The sequence below is a fragment of the Rutilus rutilus genome (assembly GCF_951802725.1).
Source record: "Rutilus rutilus genome assembly, chromosome: 24".
Taxonomy (NCBI): Eukaryota; Metazoa; Chordata; class Actinopteri; order Cypriniformes; family Leuciscidae; genus Rutilus; species Rutilus rutilus.
In genome coordinates this window covers 30,193,018-30,213,017 of record NC_140228.1, presented here as the reverse complement: position 1 = coordinate 30,213,017, position 20,000 = coordinate 30,193,018, and the positions used below count along the sequence as shown (strand labels likewise).

General features: G+C 42.5%; 1 protein-coding gene across 1 annotated transcript in view; it reads left to right on the top strand.

The window, feature by feature from the left end:
• Positions 1–20,000, top strand: part of reck (reversion-inducing-cysteine-rich protein with kazal motifs) — a 72,933-nt gene that overhangs the window by 46,541 nt on the left and 6,392 nt on the right. Inside the window, exons 12-19 of the mRNA XM_084398691.1 lie at positions 3,178–3,314; positions 4,310–4,450; positions 5,704–5,892; positions 7,722–7,844; positions 11,542–11,713; positions 15,003–15,198; positions 19,284–19,494; positions 19,582–19,655. Coding sequence (XP_084254817.1) covers positions 3,178–3,314; positions 4,310–4,450; positions 5,704–5,892; positions 7,722–7,844; positions 11,542–11,713; positions 15,003–15,198; positions 19,284–19,494; positions 19,582–19,655 — 1,243 coding nt within the window. The remainder of the gene's footprint in view (positions 1–3,177; positions 3,315–4,309; positions 4,451–5,703; positions 5,893–7,721; positions 7,845–11,541; positions 11,714–15,002; positions 15,199–19,283; positions 19,495–19,581; positions 19,656–20,000) is intronic.

The window sequence follows — 20,000 nt, the reverse complement described above, 5'->3', positions numbered from 1 at the left end:
AAATGACTCTAATGAACCGGTTCTTTTAGTGAACCAAAACTATACGGCACAACCGGTGTAGTCTGATTCCCAAACAAATGACTCTAATGAACCGGTTCTTTTTAGTGAATCAAAACTATACGGCAGTAACGGCACAAACGTTGTAGTCTGATTCCCAAACAAATGACTCTAATGAACCGGTTCTTTTTAGTGAATCAAAACTATACGGCACAAACGTTGTAGTCTGATTCCCAAACAAATGACTCTAATGAACCGGTTCTTTTAGTGAATCAAAACTATACGGCACAACCGGTGTAGTCTGATTCCCAAACAAATGACTCTAATGAACCGGTTCTTTTTAGTGAATCAAAACTATACGGCACAAACGTTGTAGTCTGATTCCCAAACAAATGACTCTAATGAACCGGTTCTTTTTAGTGAATCAAAAATAGACTTAATAAATAATAAATGAATGAATTATGCCACTACTATTTAGTTGTATGTTATCATTGATGTTTAAGGTTGATGATATTTTCAGAGGCATCAGTCTCACTCAGCGGTGCGCTAGTTAAGTGTCTTACAATGTGCTGCTAAACAAAACAGGTCGAATGTTTCTGTCACTACGAGTCGAGCAGAAACAACAAATCCGCGGCTGGAATGGGAAGAGACGCCGCGGGACACCAAACCTCTCCCGGGAATGGCACATATGGACATGTGGCAGTTGAAAGGCGTCCTGAAACACTCGTATGGTGTGTGTACGGTGTGTGTACAGTCAACAGGAAGCTGGCTTTCATCTGCTCTGTCTGAGGGCAAAGGTCACGATGGTTTCACGCTTGGCAGACGCACAGAGAAGAGCTCTGGCCCCGTTCTGAGCCTCTGACACCAGCAGAAACACACTGATTTACAACAAAAGCACACATGATAATTCATGTAATAACTGTTAGTGATCAGGAATGACGCCGTCTGTGTCCTTTCATGATATTCCAACATATTCCAGAGCTGCATGTATTGGATTCGCGCAGCTGAAGATGAATTATGATCCTGCCTTTGAAGGGCCGTCCCGTCACAATTGATATTACAAAGCAAATATATGAAGTAAAAGCTCAATTGCGAGTTATGAAGTGTCACATGTTTTTAGATTTTAGGCAAAAATAACAACAGTTTTGTTTCTGGAATGGTTTAAAAGTTGTTTTAATGGTTTAGAATTTCATTAAAAGAAACATTACATTAACACTCACACAACATTACGTCACATTAACACAGAAGCAACACTCTCAAAATAACAGATAATGGAAACACTTTACCATAAGGTTCATTAGTTAACATTAGTCATTACCTTAGATAACATGAACTAAGAATGAACAATACTTCTATGTTTGAAAAGCTGTGTTTTTTATTAAATAACGTTAACAAAGATGAATAAATACAGTAACAAATGTATTGCTCATCGTTAGTTCATGTTAGTTAATACATTGACTAATGTTAACTAATGAACCTTATTGTAAAGTGTTACCCAGATAACCATCAAATCAACACTAAATTACCATCAGGATAACATTACATTAAAACTGATAATACATTACCTTAGAATTCAAGGAACATTCCCTATAGTGTCGTATATCCGAGTGAATCGCTTCAGGAACAAGAACAAATGTGGGCGGGGCTTGATTGTGTCTGTGGGGAATAGAGAGAGCCTAAGTCCCGCCCCTCCGCTTCCGGCTCATGGGACCTTATTTCGGAAAAAATATGTGTGGTAGTCGATGGCGAGAGACAACTTATCTTTTTATTCCGTCTGAACTGTGCCCTGAATTACACATATGGTGTTTGTCAATTTAAAAGATAATTATGAAAGTCAAGAAAGTCGCAGTTTGTCATAAAACAGAAGAGCAACATTTAGTTTTATGTGAAAATCTCTCAATGAACTACATCTCTCGTCTCGCACTGTGTACGTCACCAACAGTCTGTGTTCAGTCTGGTACAAAACACTCAGGCATGACGGCGTAACGTTACGATTATAACGTAAGACTATAGAAGAAATGACAGACGTTAGCTTCTGCAAAGTTAGCTTCATTAATTGAGAGAAAAGGTATGACGTCACATGTGCGCCTTTTGTGTTTGTAGTCTCTGTAATTATGTATTTTCACAGTCTTATACCTCAACAGTTTTACATCAAACTGCGACTTTCTTGACTTTAAAATGTATCTTTTAAATTGACAAACATCATATGTGTAAATCAGGGCACAATTCAAACGAGATCAAAATATTTGTTGTCCATCGCCATTGACTACCATACAATATTTTTCCTAAATAAGGTCCCATGGTGGTCCACCGGAAGGGGAGGGACTTAGGCTCTCTATTGATTGGATGGTTGTGGTTTGCTATTGGCTGATCTCATGTGAGTGACAGGTTGCCCCGCCCTCGTCATCAGAGAAGAGAAGAGATGCTGCAAGAGAGAGGGAAGTTATAGAGGGTTTGCAGTGACGTCACTTTCCCGCGGGATCACACTCCCTCAGTCGGACTGAGTGGCAGAAGAGCTTCTGAGTGACTGGATTTAATGGAGAAAACTGCGAAAACGCAATTAAAACAAACGATCGGTTTAAACTAACGGTTGGACTCGATATAGTGTTCCTTACAACTTACCAAAGATCCAGTGATGGTGGATACTGACATGCAGCAGGAATCGTGTTTCCTGACATTTATATGAGCCTGATTTCAAACTGCCTGTGAACGCTTTATATAAATACAATATACGTCTAAATCCATGTGATCACTTTATCAATATTATATATATCATCATATCGTCCAGCCCTAAAACTTGTGTCGTTTTTTGTCAGTGTTTATTTAAAAACATCCAATTATGCAGAATATACGATGGTAAATTGAATTGATGAGTTGTCAATTATACAATATATAACAATACAATATGAAGGGTATGATTTTAGCCCTAAATTCAGCATATTGACACAAAATGATAACTGTAAATCCAGCTTTCTCTGCCTGGATCCAGTTGTTTCTGTGAATCCCAGCGATTCATTTGCTTCTCTGTTCTGTTGCTTTCTGCAGTCTGTAAAAATATACCTCAGACTTCTCAAAATGTAAAACTTTATACAGTCTACACTCTATTCTGATTCAAGATTATGAACACAATAATGATGTGCACCGATAAATCATAGAGTGCTGTATTTGGTGTGTCCTCAGGTCGGACTGTGTGGATATCCTGAGCCAGTGTGGCGACCGGAAGCGCTTCCATGAAGGACAGACGCCGGAGCGCATCTGTGACATGCTGTCGCCCACCGACGACCCGGAGCGATGCATCCCGCTGGAGAGATACCTGGGTGAGCATAGATCCTCAGATCCCTCTCAGTGTGTCTGATCCCGTCCAGATCCCGTCCAGATCCCTCTCAGTGTGTCTGATCCCGTCCAGATCCCGTCCAGATCCCTCTCAGTGTGTCTGATCCCGTCCAGATCCTCAGATCCCTCTCCCGTCCAGATCCTCCGATCCCTGTCAGTGTGTCTGATCCCATCCAGATCCTCAGATCCCTCTCAGTGTGTCTAATCCCGTCCAGATCCTCAGATTCCTCTCAGTGTGTCTGATCCCGTCCAGATCCCTCAGATCCCTCTCAGTGTGTCTGATCCCGTCCAGATCCCTCAGATCCCTCTCAGTGTGTCTGATCCCGTCCAGATCCCTCGATCCCTCTCAGTGTGTCTGATCCCGTCCAGATCCCTCGATCCCTCTCAGTGTGTCTGATCCCGTCCAGATCCCTCAGATCCCTCTCAGTGTGTCTGATCCCGTCCAGATCCCTCAGATCCCTCTCAGTGTGTCTGATCCCGTCCAGATCCCTCGATCCCTCTCAGTGTGTCTGATCCCGTCCAGATCCCTCAGATCCCTCTCAGTGTGTCTGATCCCGTCCAGATCCCTCAGATCCCTCTCAGTGTGTCTGATCCCGTCCAGATCCCTCAGATCCCTCTCAGTGTGTCTGATCCCGTCCAGATCCCTCAGATCCCTCTCAGTGTGTCTGATCCCGTCCAGATCCCTCGATCCCTCTCAGTGTGTCTGATCCCGTCCAGATCCCTCAGATCCCTCTCAGTGTGTCTGATCCCGTCCAGATCCCTCAGATCCCTCTCAGTGTGTCTGATCCCGTCCAGATCCCTCAGATTCCTCTCAGTGTGTCTGATCCCGTCCAGATCCCTCGATCCCTCTCAGTGTGTCTGATCCCGTCCAGATCCCTCAGATCCCTCTCAGTGTGTCTGATCCCGTCCAGATCCCTCGATCCCTCTCAGTGTGCCTGATCCCGTTCATCTCGTCTGATCTCACTCCTGCTGTCTGCAGCTCCCAGTCCCTTTGACAACATCATTGAAGAAGTCATCCATCCCTGCAACCCGAACCCGTGTCCCAGCAATCACCTGTGCGAGGTCAACCGGAAGGGCTGCCATCCCGGACAAGACTGCCTGCCGTACTTCTGCGTTCCTGGTAGCGTCATCACTCACTCACACCACGACATCTGCACTTATGAGCTGAAACCAGCATCAGATAATGGCCATTTATTTAGACTGGGGCTTTCAGTCTTTCAGATGCCACAAGAAAATCCTCAGATTTAAAAGGCAGCTATATATTTTCATGTATAAAGAACCAATTCACACAGTAAAAAAATTATATTATAAACATTTGAAAAATAATTGGTTTCTTCTACACGGCATTATTATGTTTTTTCTGCTCGCTGTAGTACTGTACTGTTAGATGCATTATTTATTTATTTGTTTATGTATTTTATTCATTTTAGTAATTATTTAATCAAAAGTATTAATTTATATATGTTAAAATTGTTTTTACATTAATACATTTTAATTAATTTATTTATTTATTTTGTACATTTTATTTAAATAACAATGTTATATATTTTAACATTGTTAATTAAATTGTTTTATTTATTAAATTTTTTTTTTTTAATTTTCTTATCAATTTTGATCATTTATTTATTTGATTATTGATTTTTATATTACATTGATATATTTTAACATTGTTATTTAAATCAATAGTTAACTAATTGATTATTTTTTTTCATTTATTTATTTAATCAAAAGCATTTATTTATATATTTTAAAATGTTTTTTAAATCTTTTTTTTAATTAATAAAAAAATGATATATTTTTAATTTATTTAACAGAATTTAAATTTATTTAAATGAATAAAATAAATACAAAATAGATTGAATAAATAAAATGTTGATTTAAATAAAAATATATATTAAATCTATATTTTACATATATTTTAATTTAAATCAACATTTTATTTATTCGATTTATTTTGTATTTATTTTAATCATTTATCAAAAGTATTAATTTATATAATTTTATATATCATACAATTGTAGAATGCTGTTTTGTTGCCACATGACATTAATTGCTTGTTTACCTCAGTTGCATGTTTTTTATTTCAATGAAATGAATGTACTATATATTTTTTTTAATATTTTGTATTTTTAGGGGATTTTATGGTACTAAATTATATTTACGCTGTATTTATAATCCATGTATTCACTTTTTGAACATAGACCTAATTTTTTTACACGGCAGAGAAGTACGGTCAAGTTGAGTGAACTGCATTGTGGGATACCGAGCGTCGTGTGCTCTAATGTATACTGCAAGTTCAGGCAAATATAGATCAGTGTTTTAGGATTGTATTATGACGTCAGTTTGGAGATGTTTGTTCTGTATGTTTTGAAGGCTGTAAACTGGGCGAGGCGTCAGAGTTCCTGGTGCCGATGGACGCCCGTATCCAGGTGCCCACGAGGAGCGCACAGGTGGGCTGTTACGAGGTGTGTACCTGTGGTCAGAGCGGACGCCTGGAGAACTGCGCTGAGATGCCATGTGTCGACACCACCCAGACCTGCCTCATCGCAGGACAGCGCAGAAGTAAGACGCTTGAGTGCTTAAACTGCCCTATCATGCTATTTTAAAGGCTCCTAATGTTGTTAAGAGTTTCCTACAACAGGTTTGCGTGCATCTGAGGTCAAAAAAACACTTTAATTTTCTCATGATACACATTGACCATCATTTAATTCATCAAAGAGTCTGAAACAGTTCTTTCGAAGATTCAGTCTCTCTAAACCCCGCCTCTCTAAGAGCTGCCCTGCTCTGATTGGTCAGATGGCCCAGTCTGCTGTGATTGGTTCAGAAAGCAAACGCTCATTATCATATCTGAATCTCAGCTCTTTGTCACAGATATTCGAACAGTAATGATGGCGTGTGTTTTACCGTATCAATCTCACAAAACAGCGTCTCCTCCACATGAACAACACGAACCAAACTCTTCCAGTCTCCAGTGTTTGAGGGCGGGGCTAAGAGACGCTGCTCTGCCAATCAAGACCACAGGCTGGCATTATGCTAATGAGTTACAAACCTACACAGGTTCAGCAGGAAGTGAGACTGAATTACTGACGACTCGTTTCAGTTCAGAATCACTTCTTTCTTTTAGGAGAGAAAAATTCAATTTATCTGCACTTTGATCTGTGAAACTTAACAGGTCTTTTACATTCACAAACAGCTTTATTACACACTACACACACTACACACACTACATGACTGGGAATATTCAAAAAAGCATAATGGGGCACTTTAAATATTAATCCAGTAATGTAGTTTAATCACGTGTTTTACATGATGGTTTTATATAACCGACACCTACGATTTTGTTAGTTTTTATTTAATTATTATTGCAAGTTTAAAGCAAGATGCAGAAAACTGAGACTATTGAAAGGTGGATGCTGCCATCTATTGGTGAGATGTTGCATGAAACGACAAATTCATGCATCTGTAATTCATCTAATTCTCAATGGATGAATAATTATAGTTGCTTGTTATGTTTCCAAAATGTTTTAAACATGAAATATCTGTTTAAAACATTAAAAACATTATCTGTGTAACACACACACACACACACACACACACACACACACACACACACACACACACACACACACACATACACATACATGTTTTTATTTGATTATATATATATATAAACTTTTAACACCTTTTAATTCGAATAAATGCATATAAATTGAAATGGTCTTTTCCTCTTGTTTTTATTAGTATTCCTCTTTAGTAAACAGCTCATTTTACGCCTGTTGGTTTGAACCTGAATGAGTTTATTGCCTTTTCTTTCATGTTTATTTTTACTCCGCTTCTAAAGCAGTTTATTAGAGACAGATGTGCTTTATAGTTGTCTCAAGCGATGCGTATTAGAAGATGAACTAATCTCGCACGGATTTTTACTGTTTGTATGAAAACAAAATGTGTAGCGTTATATTCTTTGTCATAATATGAGAATATGGAAATAACTATAACTATATATATATATATATAGTTATTCGTTTGCAATAAAGAAATCTGTAACACAGATTTTGAATATTCTTTTTTGAATATTCCCAGTCATGTAGTGTGTAATAAAGCTGTTTGTGAATGTAAAAGACCTGCAAAGTTTCAAAGATTAAAGTGCAGATTTCTTTATTGCAAACGCAGACAGAGGAAGAAAGAGACGAGATTAATCTTGTCTGTCTCAGTGGAGAATCTGCTGATCTCAGAGACTGAACGTTGTGAACGAGTGAATGTTTGTCTCAGAGATTGAATGTTGTGAACGAGTGAATGTTGTGATCGAGTGAATCTCAGAGAGTGAGTGTTGTGAATGAGTGAATGTTATCTGTCCCAGTGTTCTGATGTTCTGATCTGATGTTCCGGTCCAGCTCACGGTTCCTCGTTCCGGCTCGACTGCCAGGCCTGTTCCTGCTTCGCCGGAGAAACCGTCTGTTCGTCCCGTCAGTGTCTGCGGTCCGACGGACCAGACGAGGACCGGCGCAGCCTCACAGGTGTGTGTGTGTTTCTCAGATTACAACTGTGTCTATATTCAAATATAGTTCTTCATGCTTACTATTATACACAATAACAGACAAAAACATTCTCAGTTACGTATTTAATAACCATAGTTCCCTGAAGAGGGAACGTGACGCTGCGACGAAACGCTGTGGGAACGCCTCTGCGTGATTGCGTCATGAAGCACGTATGGAATCAGTCCAATGGGGTGACGAGACATCATAGGCAGGTGACGTCACAGACCAGGAAACTATAAAGCACACCTAAATCAAACAGCGGCAGCTTCTGATAGGCTGAAGCAAGAACGATCACGGGCTTGCCAGGAGTATGGCAGGGCGATGCTGCGTCTCGTTCAGTACTATTGGTCTAACAATATTAGTAGGGACCTTAGGAACATAGCCAGGCCTAGGATGAAGGAAGGCCTTTACCATGCCAGGCAAGAATTCCAGGCACGAGGGTGAAACCGAGAGTGCTTGAATGTCTCCAATTCTATTCAGAGACGAGAAAGCAATAAGAAAGATAGTTTTAAGAGTAAGGAACTTCTCAGAAACTTCTTCAATAGGCTCGAACGGAGCTATGGAGATGCCTTCTAGTACAACAGCCAAGTCCCAAGTTGCCACCCTCGTGCGGACAGCTGGCCTCAGCCTCAAAGTGCCACGAAGGAAACGAGTCTCCCCAAGGATGCTCCACTCAAAGCGACGTGGTAAGCAGCTAGTACACGTACACCTTCAGTGTGAAGGGGGATAACCCTGTGGAGAAGCTGTCCTGCAGGAACTCCAGCACTGCAGTTAACCGGGTCCAACAGGTGCTCTCCACACCAGGAAGTGAATAATCTCCACTTCAAGGTATACAACTTCCTCGTGGACGGAGCTCTGGAGTGGAGAATGGTCTCAACAACCTCAGTTGAGAGACCTGAACTTATGACCTGGGCCCCCTCAGAGGCCAAGCCCACAGTTTCCACAGTTCTGGGTGGGGGTGAAGGATCGACCCACTCACCTGAGAGAGTACTTTGCAACGGTCTCATGTACAACAGGCCGCACGGTATAACGTTGGACGCTGCTGCCATCAGACCTAACAGTCTTTGAAACTGCTTTACAGTGAGTGGCTACTACTACTTCTCTTCGTCCCCAATGGGACATAATGCTTCAATGAGCACTCTCCATTGCATTCGGTCCCTGGCAGCATGTTGCACCTCTCCCCATGACAGGTTCATCTGTTCCAGCTCTTTTGTCACAGTTCTGCACCAGGTGGTTTTGGGCCTCCCAGGTTTTCTTTTGCCAGGTGGTGTCCATCCAGCCTCGTTGGTTGGTGCAAAGCACTGTAAGATGATGAGTTTACAGAACTTTGAGTTGAGGCGTACTCGGATCAGTCTTTCACTTACTGGTTCCCACTCTAGCAGGGTTTTGGCCTTCTCCTTGGAGATTAGAATGTCTACAACATGTGTATGGGTGTTCTCGTGGCCAGAATGGAGGATGACAGATCCTTCATGCAGGACTTGACGACCGGAGGCGATCCAGTGACTCTCACTTATCCCCAAGATGTCCATGTGGTACCTTTTCATCTCACTGAGGACTTGTGCTGTCTTGGTGGTCTTCCACATGGTTCGGACGTTCCATGCTCCAATGCAGTTCTTGGTCTTAGGCCCTAGTAGGCCCTCTTTCGCACTCCTGACTTCCCTTCGCATTTCATCAGAGGTGGTCATACTGCCATCCGAAGAGTTTGGGTGACCAGGGTCTACTATGGGCCTGATTTCAGAAGGATTGCTCATTGTAGTTCTACCAGAAAGACTCGGGAGAATAAACACCGTAACAAGTATATATTTATTAACAGCTCAGCAAGCACAATGATGATATAAAGTTCTTTGGCGTAGGCCCCGTCCGTAGCTCGCATTCCGAGGGTACGGAATCTGCATTTCCTGCCTGAAGACGAAGGCAGGGGCGCAGCCGACCCCCTGTGAGGTATGGGATGGGACCATCCTGGTGGTGGTGGGGAGGATGGAAGTGAATGAAAGCGCCAGCATCTGCGAACTCAGACATGTGTAAGTACAGCTCTTTTATACTACGAGTATTAGAACATTATTGGATAGATGAGAAGGTAATAAGTGACGTAACAATTGAGTCTTCACGGCAGAACTTATGCTGAAGCTTTCATTTTCTGTAACAATAGTTTTTATTTACCCCAAACCCCAACCTGGAGGGCCAAGTGCTGCCTTTCATCTCACTCCTCAGCCAAGACCAGTCTGGTATGGTTGAACCTGCCAGGAGCCATAGGCTCCCTCCAGCATAGCTCTCAGGATCATGGAAACACGCAAGCCTCTCCACCACGACAAGGTCGCAGCGCGGGGAGAAGACAGTGAGTGGCTATCCTAGCTAAACTTGTTTCACAGCTGAGAGAATCGAAGCAATACGAGCAGGAGACAGGCGTGCCTACTCGTCGTCGAATCCCATTCCACATCCAGAAAAGTGGTCCTCTGTAATGGAGATAGCTCTCTTTTCTTGGTATTCAACCTCAACCCCAACTTTTTTATGTGGGTGAGAATGACATCTCAATGCCGAACCGCCTGATGCTCTGATTGAGCTAGAAACGCTCGCTGGGACCCTCTACGCCCCGGCATAAAGGCGGGGTTGGCAGAACGGTCCCCTGAGGGCACCGATAGAGAACGGGCACTGTAGATTACTATCTCCATTACTTCTTGAAACCTATCGATGACTGTGTTGACTGAGTCACCGAATAGGCCAGCAGGAGGAAGGTCTTTTCTCTCTCCTTCATTCCAGAGAGGTTCAGCCATAAATGCCTCTCTCATAGAACGGCCCACTGACTTGGCCGTCTCCTTGGTGGCACGGAGAGATAAATCTGCTGCCTGACGTAATTCGTGAATTACCTCCTGACCTCCTCACTCTCGCTCATGTCTTTTAATAGGTCGGCCTAGTATGCCTGCTGGATGAACATAGTGTGCAGGCATGTCGCGACCTGACCCGCCGCAGAATACGCATTACCCACCAAAGCCGAAGTGTTTCTGAGTGGCTTGGAGGGTAATGCTTTAAAGGATGATGCCGACTCGGGGAGAAATGGCTCGCAAGCTGCTCTCCCGCCTTTGGCATCGCCCCATAACTGCGCTGTCTAGCCCCATGGATGTTGTAATATGTCGATATTTGGGGACTAAACACGATATGAAACCAGTTTCTTCAACGACTTCGACAGCTCAGTGTGGAGGTCGGGAAAAAACGGTAAGCACTGGCGTGGAGGCTGCATACAGTAAGGCAGAAAGCGTTCATCTAATTTACTTTTCTGCCTTTTCTCTTGCTTATCTTTCTGGGTATCCTTTATAGTTTCCTGGTCGATGACGTCACCCGCCTATGACGTTCCGTCTCGCCGTTGGACTGATTCCATACGTGCTTCATGACGCACTCACACAGGGGCGTTCCCACAGCGTTTCCACGCAGCTCGTGTTCCCTTGAAAGGGAATTTAAAATACAGACATTTTAAAATACACTACCAGTCGAATCTTTGCAGTAATGAAGATTTTGTAATGCTTTAGTCTCTTCTGCTTACTAAAGCTGCTTTTATTTGATCACAGAAGAGACTTGTTGCCTTAAATATGGATATGACTTTAACGCTAAGCTTTCTCTGGTAAATAAAAGAGTATGATTATAATAGCACGTGTTTGCCATTAGTGTTGCTCTTCTTCCTCAGGTCTTCCCTGCGGTTGTGCGGATCACTTTGTGCCAGTGTGTGCCGGGAACGGGCGCACATATCCCAGTGCATGTGTGGCTCGCTGTGTCGGCTTCAGGGACAATCAGTTTGTGTTCGGCTCGTGCAGGAGCATCGACCCCTGCCTGCCCAACCCCTGCCAGAAGAGCCAGAGGTGAGTGATGAAGTCCTTCACACACGTCTGACCTGAGTGATTCTGTCTGAGACTGTGCTGGAGTGAAGATGAGAGTTCACAGCTCTGTCCTGACGGGATTAGTCCAGGATCTGGAGTGTGTTCATCAGGAGTGTGTGTGTGACTCTTCCTCTGGAAACAGATTCCTCGTACATCCACTTTAACTGCTGGCCATCCGTTCACACACTCTGCTTTCTGAATCCATTAATATAGTCAATAAGCATTCTGTGATATGATAAAAGACACCAAAGTTTCATTAATAATAATAATGATGATGATAACTAATAATAGTAGTTTAGTAAGTAGAAATAAAAAAGTTATTTGACAATGAATTTGTATTATTAAAGGGGGGGTGAAACACTCAGTTTCAGTCAATCTCATGTTAATCTTGAGTACCTATAGAGTAGTATTGCATCCTTCATTTCTCCAAAAAGTCTTTAGTTTTATTATATTTATAAAAGAAAGATAGGCTGTACCGAGTCTTTCCGGAAAAAACCGAGCGGCTGGAGGCGTGCCGTGTGGGCGGAGCTAAAGAATCACGACAACATTAACTATACGTGATCATGTTGTTTACTTGCTGTGCTTACACGATAGCTAACAACACACAGACATTTGAAGCAGTTTTACTCACCGCCTGCGGTTCCAACGCACGACCGTGAACCTTTATCGTTGGGACTGCTCCATCCTTAAGCATTAGAAGATCTGCAAATCGGGCGTCGAACTGGGCAGCGCAGCCGATGACTTCCCTAAAGCCGAGCACAGCGCTTTGATGGGCGTACTGCTTTCGCTCTCTCGCTCTGGTCTACGGGTGCGCGCGCGCCCTTCCGGGAGAAGTGCCCTTAGGACCCGTATAAGGAAATTCCGCCCTATCTGACGTCCCACACGCCCATACTCGAAAAAAACTTTCCGAAACTTGTGACAAACCGGAAGGAGTATTTTTGGCACAGAAATACTCCATCAAACGTACAACTTAATTTTTTAAACTTTGTCCATGTTTAGCATGGGAATCCAACTCTTTAACAGTGTAAAAAACTCAGTATGCATGAAACAGCATTTCACCCCCCCTTTAAAAAAAAAAAAAATTGCAATTAAATTGTAATTATAATTATTGAAAGAAAATATTTCTCCAATTTGCCAATAAATAAATAAATAAATTAATATAATAAAAGTATGCAAAACGACAGTTTATTTTAATACATGTAAAAAAAAAAGAGAATGTGATGTAATGTCATGTATGTGAGAATGTAATATCAGTGTTTTAATAATAAAATTAAAACATTTCCAAACATTTTCATACCCTCACCCTCACCCTAACCCTAACCTTAACTGTAATAATAATTTATTTTGAATAAACTTTCCTCAGTATGTACAATATGATAAAAGGCACAAATCTTTAATAAATAATAATTATTACAATTTAATTTAATTTAATTACTACAATTTAATAATAAAAAAATAATATATGTAATAATTTATTAATCAAATAATTAGTAATAATAATAAAATTACAATATTTTAAATCCTTATATAAGTTAAGTTAAACAATATTTTAAATATTTTAAAGACTCTTTAACAATCTTTAATAAATAATAATAATAGTAAAATGTAGTAATAAGAAATAAAAATAATTCAATAAAATATCAGGGTTAATTGCAACTAACACTAAAACTGAAATAAAATAAACATGAACTGAAATAACATAAAAAATGTAGTAAAATTTTCTTATTTTCATTTAGTTTATCTTCATTAAAGTAAAATTATTAAAACTAAAACTGAAACTGATTAATAAAACTGAAAAATGTATAAAAACTATATATTTTTTTTAAATTACTGAACAGAACATATAAAAATAGAAAACAATTCAAACTATTAATAAACTCTCAATAACCCTAAAATAACACTGTATCAAACATAACATGGTATTAATTAATTCAATTGAAATCATGGTTGTGAAAGATTAATAAAGTAATACCGCTGACGTCGGCCGCTGGTTCTCAGGCTGAATCAGGACACACACGATCTGTGTTTGGTCTCTTCAGTGTGTGTGTGTGTTTGTAAGCCTTCGTTTGCTGAAGACTTTCATGCGGTCACGATCTCCAGCGTCAGGTTAAACGAGTCTCTGTTTGAGGATCTTTCCACATCTGTCTTATGTAACACAGCAATGCATGTTGCGTAAGCTCTGCTTGGCCCGCTTTTCAAAGGCAATGTTTGTTCCTCTGTAAACAAGATGATAAAATGTGGAAGCTTTGATGTTAAACATCTGAGCGAGGACCAGAGCATCCACTGTGACCTCTCGACCTCTGCACGCCGGATTCAAGAAACTAAATCACTTCAAATAACTGTCAGTTCAGTGTCACATGATCACAGCTGACAGGGAACCTTCTGGCAAGTTATGAACAAACGTTCTTCTAGTAACATTAATAAAACATTAGCACAAAAACATTAGTTATACATTGTTCATGTGGTGTTTTTCCTGAAATGTTTTAGTTGGACGTTCGTCTAACGTTTGGAAATGTTACTCCTTGTTTCAGAACAATCAGAGAGCATTTAAAAGTAACATTCCTATAATGATCAAAGAATGGAACGTTTGCATAACCAAGAAAAAACATTTATATAACATTCAGAGAACGTTTTTGTACTGTAATGGGAGCTTTAACGGTAACACTTTACAATAAGGTTCATTACTTAACATTAGTTAATGTATTAACTAACATGAACTAACAATGAGCAACACATTTGTTACTGTATTTATTAATCTTTGTTAATGTTAGTTAATAAAAATACAGCTGTTCATTGTGTGTTCATGTTCACAGTGCATTAACTAAAGTTAACAAATACAACCTTTGATTTTAATAATGTATTAGTAAATGTTAAAGTTAATATTAATATTAACTAAGATTAATAAATGCTGCAAAAGTATTGTTCATTCTTAGTTCATGTTAGCTAATGAACCTTATTGTAAAGTGTTACACTTCAACACATCATTCTTAGAACATATGTTTGTTAGCTGTGATAATAAAGGAGTAATTCGAGACTGAAGTGTGAAACAGAACTGGAGAATAATGTCACGAGTCGATGATGAACACCAGAAGCAGGTTTAGACAGGTGTGTGTGTTGGTCCACAGGTGTATCTCCAGAAGCAGGTTTAGACAGGTGTGTGTGTTGGTCCACAGGTGTATCCCCAGACGTCAGGTTTAGACAGGTGTGTGTGTTGGTCCACAGGTGTATCCCCAGACGTCAGGTTTAGACAGGTGTGTGTGTTGGTCCACAGGTGTATCCCCAGACGTCAGGTGTGTTTGACGGACCTGTCGGACTATCCCTGCCCGCAGCACGAGTGTGTGACCCGACCGACCGGCTGTGACCAGAACCAGCTCGACCCGGTGTGTGACACAGACAACATGGAGCACGCCAACCTGTGCCTGCTGAACCTGCGAGGCAAGAGCCTGGCGTACACCGGGCACTGCCAGGCGAGTCACGGACACTGATCACACACACATCTCTGAGGATCAGCTGATCACACACACACACACACACACACAAACACACACACATCTCTGATGATCAGCTGATCACACACACACACACACACACACACACACACACACACACACACACACATCTCTGTTGATCAGCTGATCACACACACACACACACACACACACACACACACACATCTCTGTTGATCAGCTGATCACACACACACACACACACACACACACACACACACACACACACACATCTCTGTTGATCAGCTGATCACACACACACACACACACACACACACACACACACACACACATCTCTGTTGATCAGCTGATCACACACACACACACACACACACATCGCTGATGATCAGCTGATCACACACACACACACACACACATCTCTGATGATCAGCTGTCACACACACACACACACACACACACACACATCTCTGTTGATCAGCTGATCACACACACACACACACATCGCTGATGATCAGCTGATCACACACACACACACACACACACACACACACACACACATCTCTGTTGATCAGCTGATCACACACACACACACACACACACACATCTCTGATGATCAGCTGATCACACACACACACACACACACACACATCTCTGTTGATCAGCTGATCACACACACACACACACACACACACACACATCGCTGATGATCAGCTGATCACACACACACACACACACACACACATCTCTGTTGATCAGCTGATCACACACACACACACACACATCGCTGATGATCAGCTGATCACACACACACACACACACACACACATCTCTGATGATCAGCTGATCACACACACACACACACACACACATCTCTGATGATCAGCTGATCACACACACACACACACACACACACATCTCTGTTGATCAGCTGATCACACACACACACACACACATCGCTGATGATCAGCTGATCACACACACACACACACACACACACATCTCTGTTGATCAGCTGATCACACACACACACACACACACATCTCTGTTGATCAGCTGATCACACACACACACACACACACACCTCTGTTGATCAGCTGATCACACACACACACACACACACACACATCTCTGATGATCAGCTGATCACACACACACACACACACACATCTCTGTTGATCAGCTGATCACACACACACACACACACATCGCTGATGATCAGCTGATCACACACACACACACACACACATCGCTGATGATCAGCTGATCACACACACACACACACACACACACACATCGCTGATGATCAGCTGATCACACACACACACACACACATCGCTGATGATCAGCTGATCACACACACACACACACACATCTCTGATGATCAGCTGATCACACACACACACACACACACATCGCTGATGATCAGCTGATCACACACACACACACACACATCTCTGTTGATCAGCTGATCACACACACACACACACACACACACACACACACATCTCTGATGATCAGCTGATCACACACACACACACACACATCTCTGTTGATCAGCTGATCACACACACACACACACACATCGCTGATGATCAGCTGATCACACACACACACACACACACACACATCTCTGATGATCAGCTGATCACACACACACACACATCGCTGATGATCAGCTGATCACACACACACACACACACATCGCTGATGATCAGCTGATCACACACACACACACACACATCGCTGATGATCAGCTGATCACACACACACACACACACACACACACACACACACATCTCTGATGATCAGCTGATCACACACACACACACACACACACACACACACACACACACACATCTCTGATGATCAGCTGATCACACACACACACACACACACATCGCTGATGATCAGCTGATCACACACACACACACACACATCGCTGATGATCAGCTGATCACACACACACACACACACACACACACACACACACACATCTCTGATGATCAGCTGATCACACACACACACACACACACACACACATCGCTGATGATCAGCTGATCACACACACACACACACACACACACACACATCGCTGATGATCAGCTGATCACACACACACACACACACACACACACACATCTCTGATGATCAGCTGATCACACACACACACACACACACACACACACATCGCTGATGATCAGCTGATCACACACACACACACACACACACACACACACACATCTCTGATGATCAGCTGATCACACACACACACACACACACACACATCGCTGATGATCAGCTGATCACACACACACACACACACACACACACACACACATCTCTGATGATCAGCTGATCACACACACACACACACACACATCTCTGATGATCAGCTGATCACACACACACACACATCGCTGATGATCAGCTGATCACACACACACACACACACATCGCTGATGATCAGCTGATCACACACACACACACACACATCGCTGATGATCAGCTGATCACACACACACACACACACACACACACACACACACACATCTCTGATGATCAGCTGATCACACACACACACACACACACACACACACACATCTCTGATGATCAGCTGATCACACACACACACACACACACATCGCTGATGATCAGCTGATCACACACACACACACACACATCGCTGATGATCAGCTGATCACACACACACACACACACACACACACACACACACACATCTCTGATGATCAGCTGATCACACACACACACACACACACACACACATCGCTGATGATCAGCTGATCACACACACACACACACACACACACATCGCTGATGATCAGCTGATCACACACACACACACACACACACACACACATCTCTGATGATCAGCTGATCACACACACACACACACACACACACACACACATCGCTGATGATCAGCTGATCACACACACACACACACACACACACACACATCTCTGATGATCAGCTGATCACACACACACACACACACACACACATCGCTGATGATCAGCTGATCACACACACACACACACACACACACACACACACATCTCTGATGATCAGCTGATCACACACACACACACACACACATCTCTGATGATCAGCTGATCACACACACACACACACACACACACATCGCTGATGATCAGCTGATCACACACACACACACACACACACACACACACACATCTCTGATGATCAGCTGATCACACACACACACACACACACATCTCTGATGATCAGCTGTCACACTCAGTCCAGTCCTTCTGTGTCTGACTGAGAGTGAGTGTGTTAGTGTAACTGTATAAGCGTCCTTCAGCTCGAGCTCCACGAGTCTTTCTGCTGTCAGATCTGACATGAGTTTATCAAAGAAACGTGAGAATAACTTTTGTTAGTAATATTTCAGCTGGACTGAAGCAGCTTTACTGGATTATCCAGACCTCATTTATTAGAAAAATCATGATCATCAGGCTTTTGATGAAGGTTTATTAGTTTATCTCTTGATCATCATTGTATTGTTTGCATTATATGATTTAAAACTACAGAGCTTTGATCATAAACTCTGCATTAAAGATGTGAAATGTTTTGTGAATGTGATGTGATGTTGTCTCTGATGCCAGTGAAGGTTTGTATGATGTGGCGTATGGCAGTGATGTCGTGCTGTGCTGTGTGTGTGTGTGTGTGTGTGTGTGTGTGTGTGTGTGTGTGGCCGGTTTACGCTTATGTGGCATTTATTCTTTCTCAAGTCGTATTAAATATGAATTTGAAAGAATTAAAGTTTGCTCGTAACAGAACTCTTTCATATCCTCTTGCTGCTCCACATTAATATCACATCTGAGTTACTGTACACACTCGCTAGTTTACTACACTGCTGTCTTCAGCGTTCCTGCCTCAGAATACAACACTTTCTTCTTGCAGTTTAGGCCTCACAGCTGCAGGAGGCAGAATTATTATTGTTTGTTTTTTATTCTGTGGACCAAACACGTGTAACATGTAACGTGTGTTGTTTGTGTGATGTGTGTAACGTGTGTGTGTGTGTGTGTGTGTGTGTGTTGCAGGAGTCTTGCCGGAGGCCCAGAGAGGTGTGTGGCCACAGTGGCGAGAGCTACAGTACAGTGTGTGAGGCGTTCTCGGCCCGCGTGGCTGTGGACTATCAGGGCCGGTGTCACGCGGTCGGGGTCGTGTCGGGGGTGCCGTCGGACTCGGGCTGTAACGCGGTGCCGTGTGCTCCTCTCTCCACCGGCCGGTGCCGGCCCGTCACTCCACCGGGTCAGCGCCGCCACACGCTCAAGACAAACACTCATTTCATTTAGATTAGAGTTACAGACTTCATTAATCTCTCTGAACGGTTTGCAGGCGCCTGCTGTCCGGTGTGTGCAGGAATGCTGCAGATCCTCTGGAACAAACAGCAGATGAACATTTTTGCTAAGGTAAATATGTCACTCCATCTTCTCCCCTGTTTACAGGGATTTGAGTTGCAGTGGCATCAGTTAGTCAGCAGGGGGCAGTGTTGACCATTACTGACATCAGTCAGCAGGGGCAGTGTTGATCATTACTGACATCAGTCAGTCAGCAGGGGGCAGTGTTGATCATTACTGACATCAGTCAGTCAGCAGAGGGCAGTGTTGATCATTACTGACATCAGTCAGTCAGCAGGGGGCAGTGTTGATCATTACTGACATCAGTCAGTCAGCAGAGGGCAGTGTTGATCATTACTGACATCAGTCAGCAGGGGCAGTGTTGATCATTACTGACATCAGTCAGTCAGCAGAGGG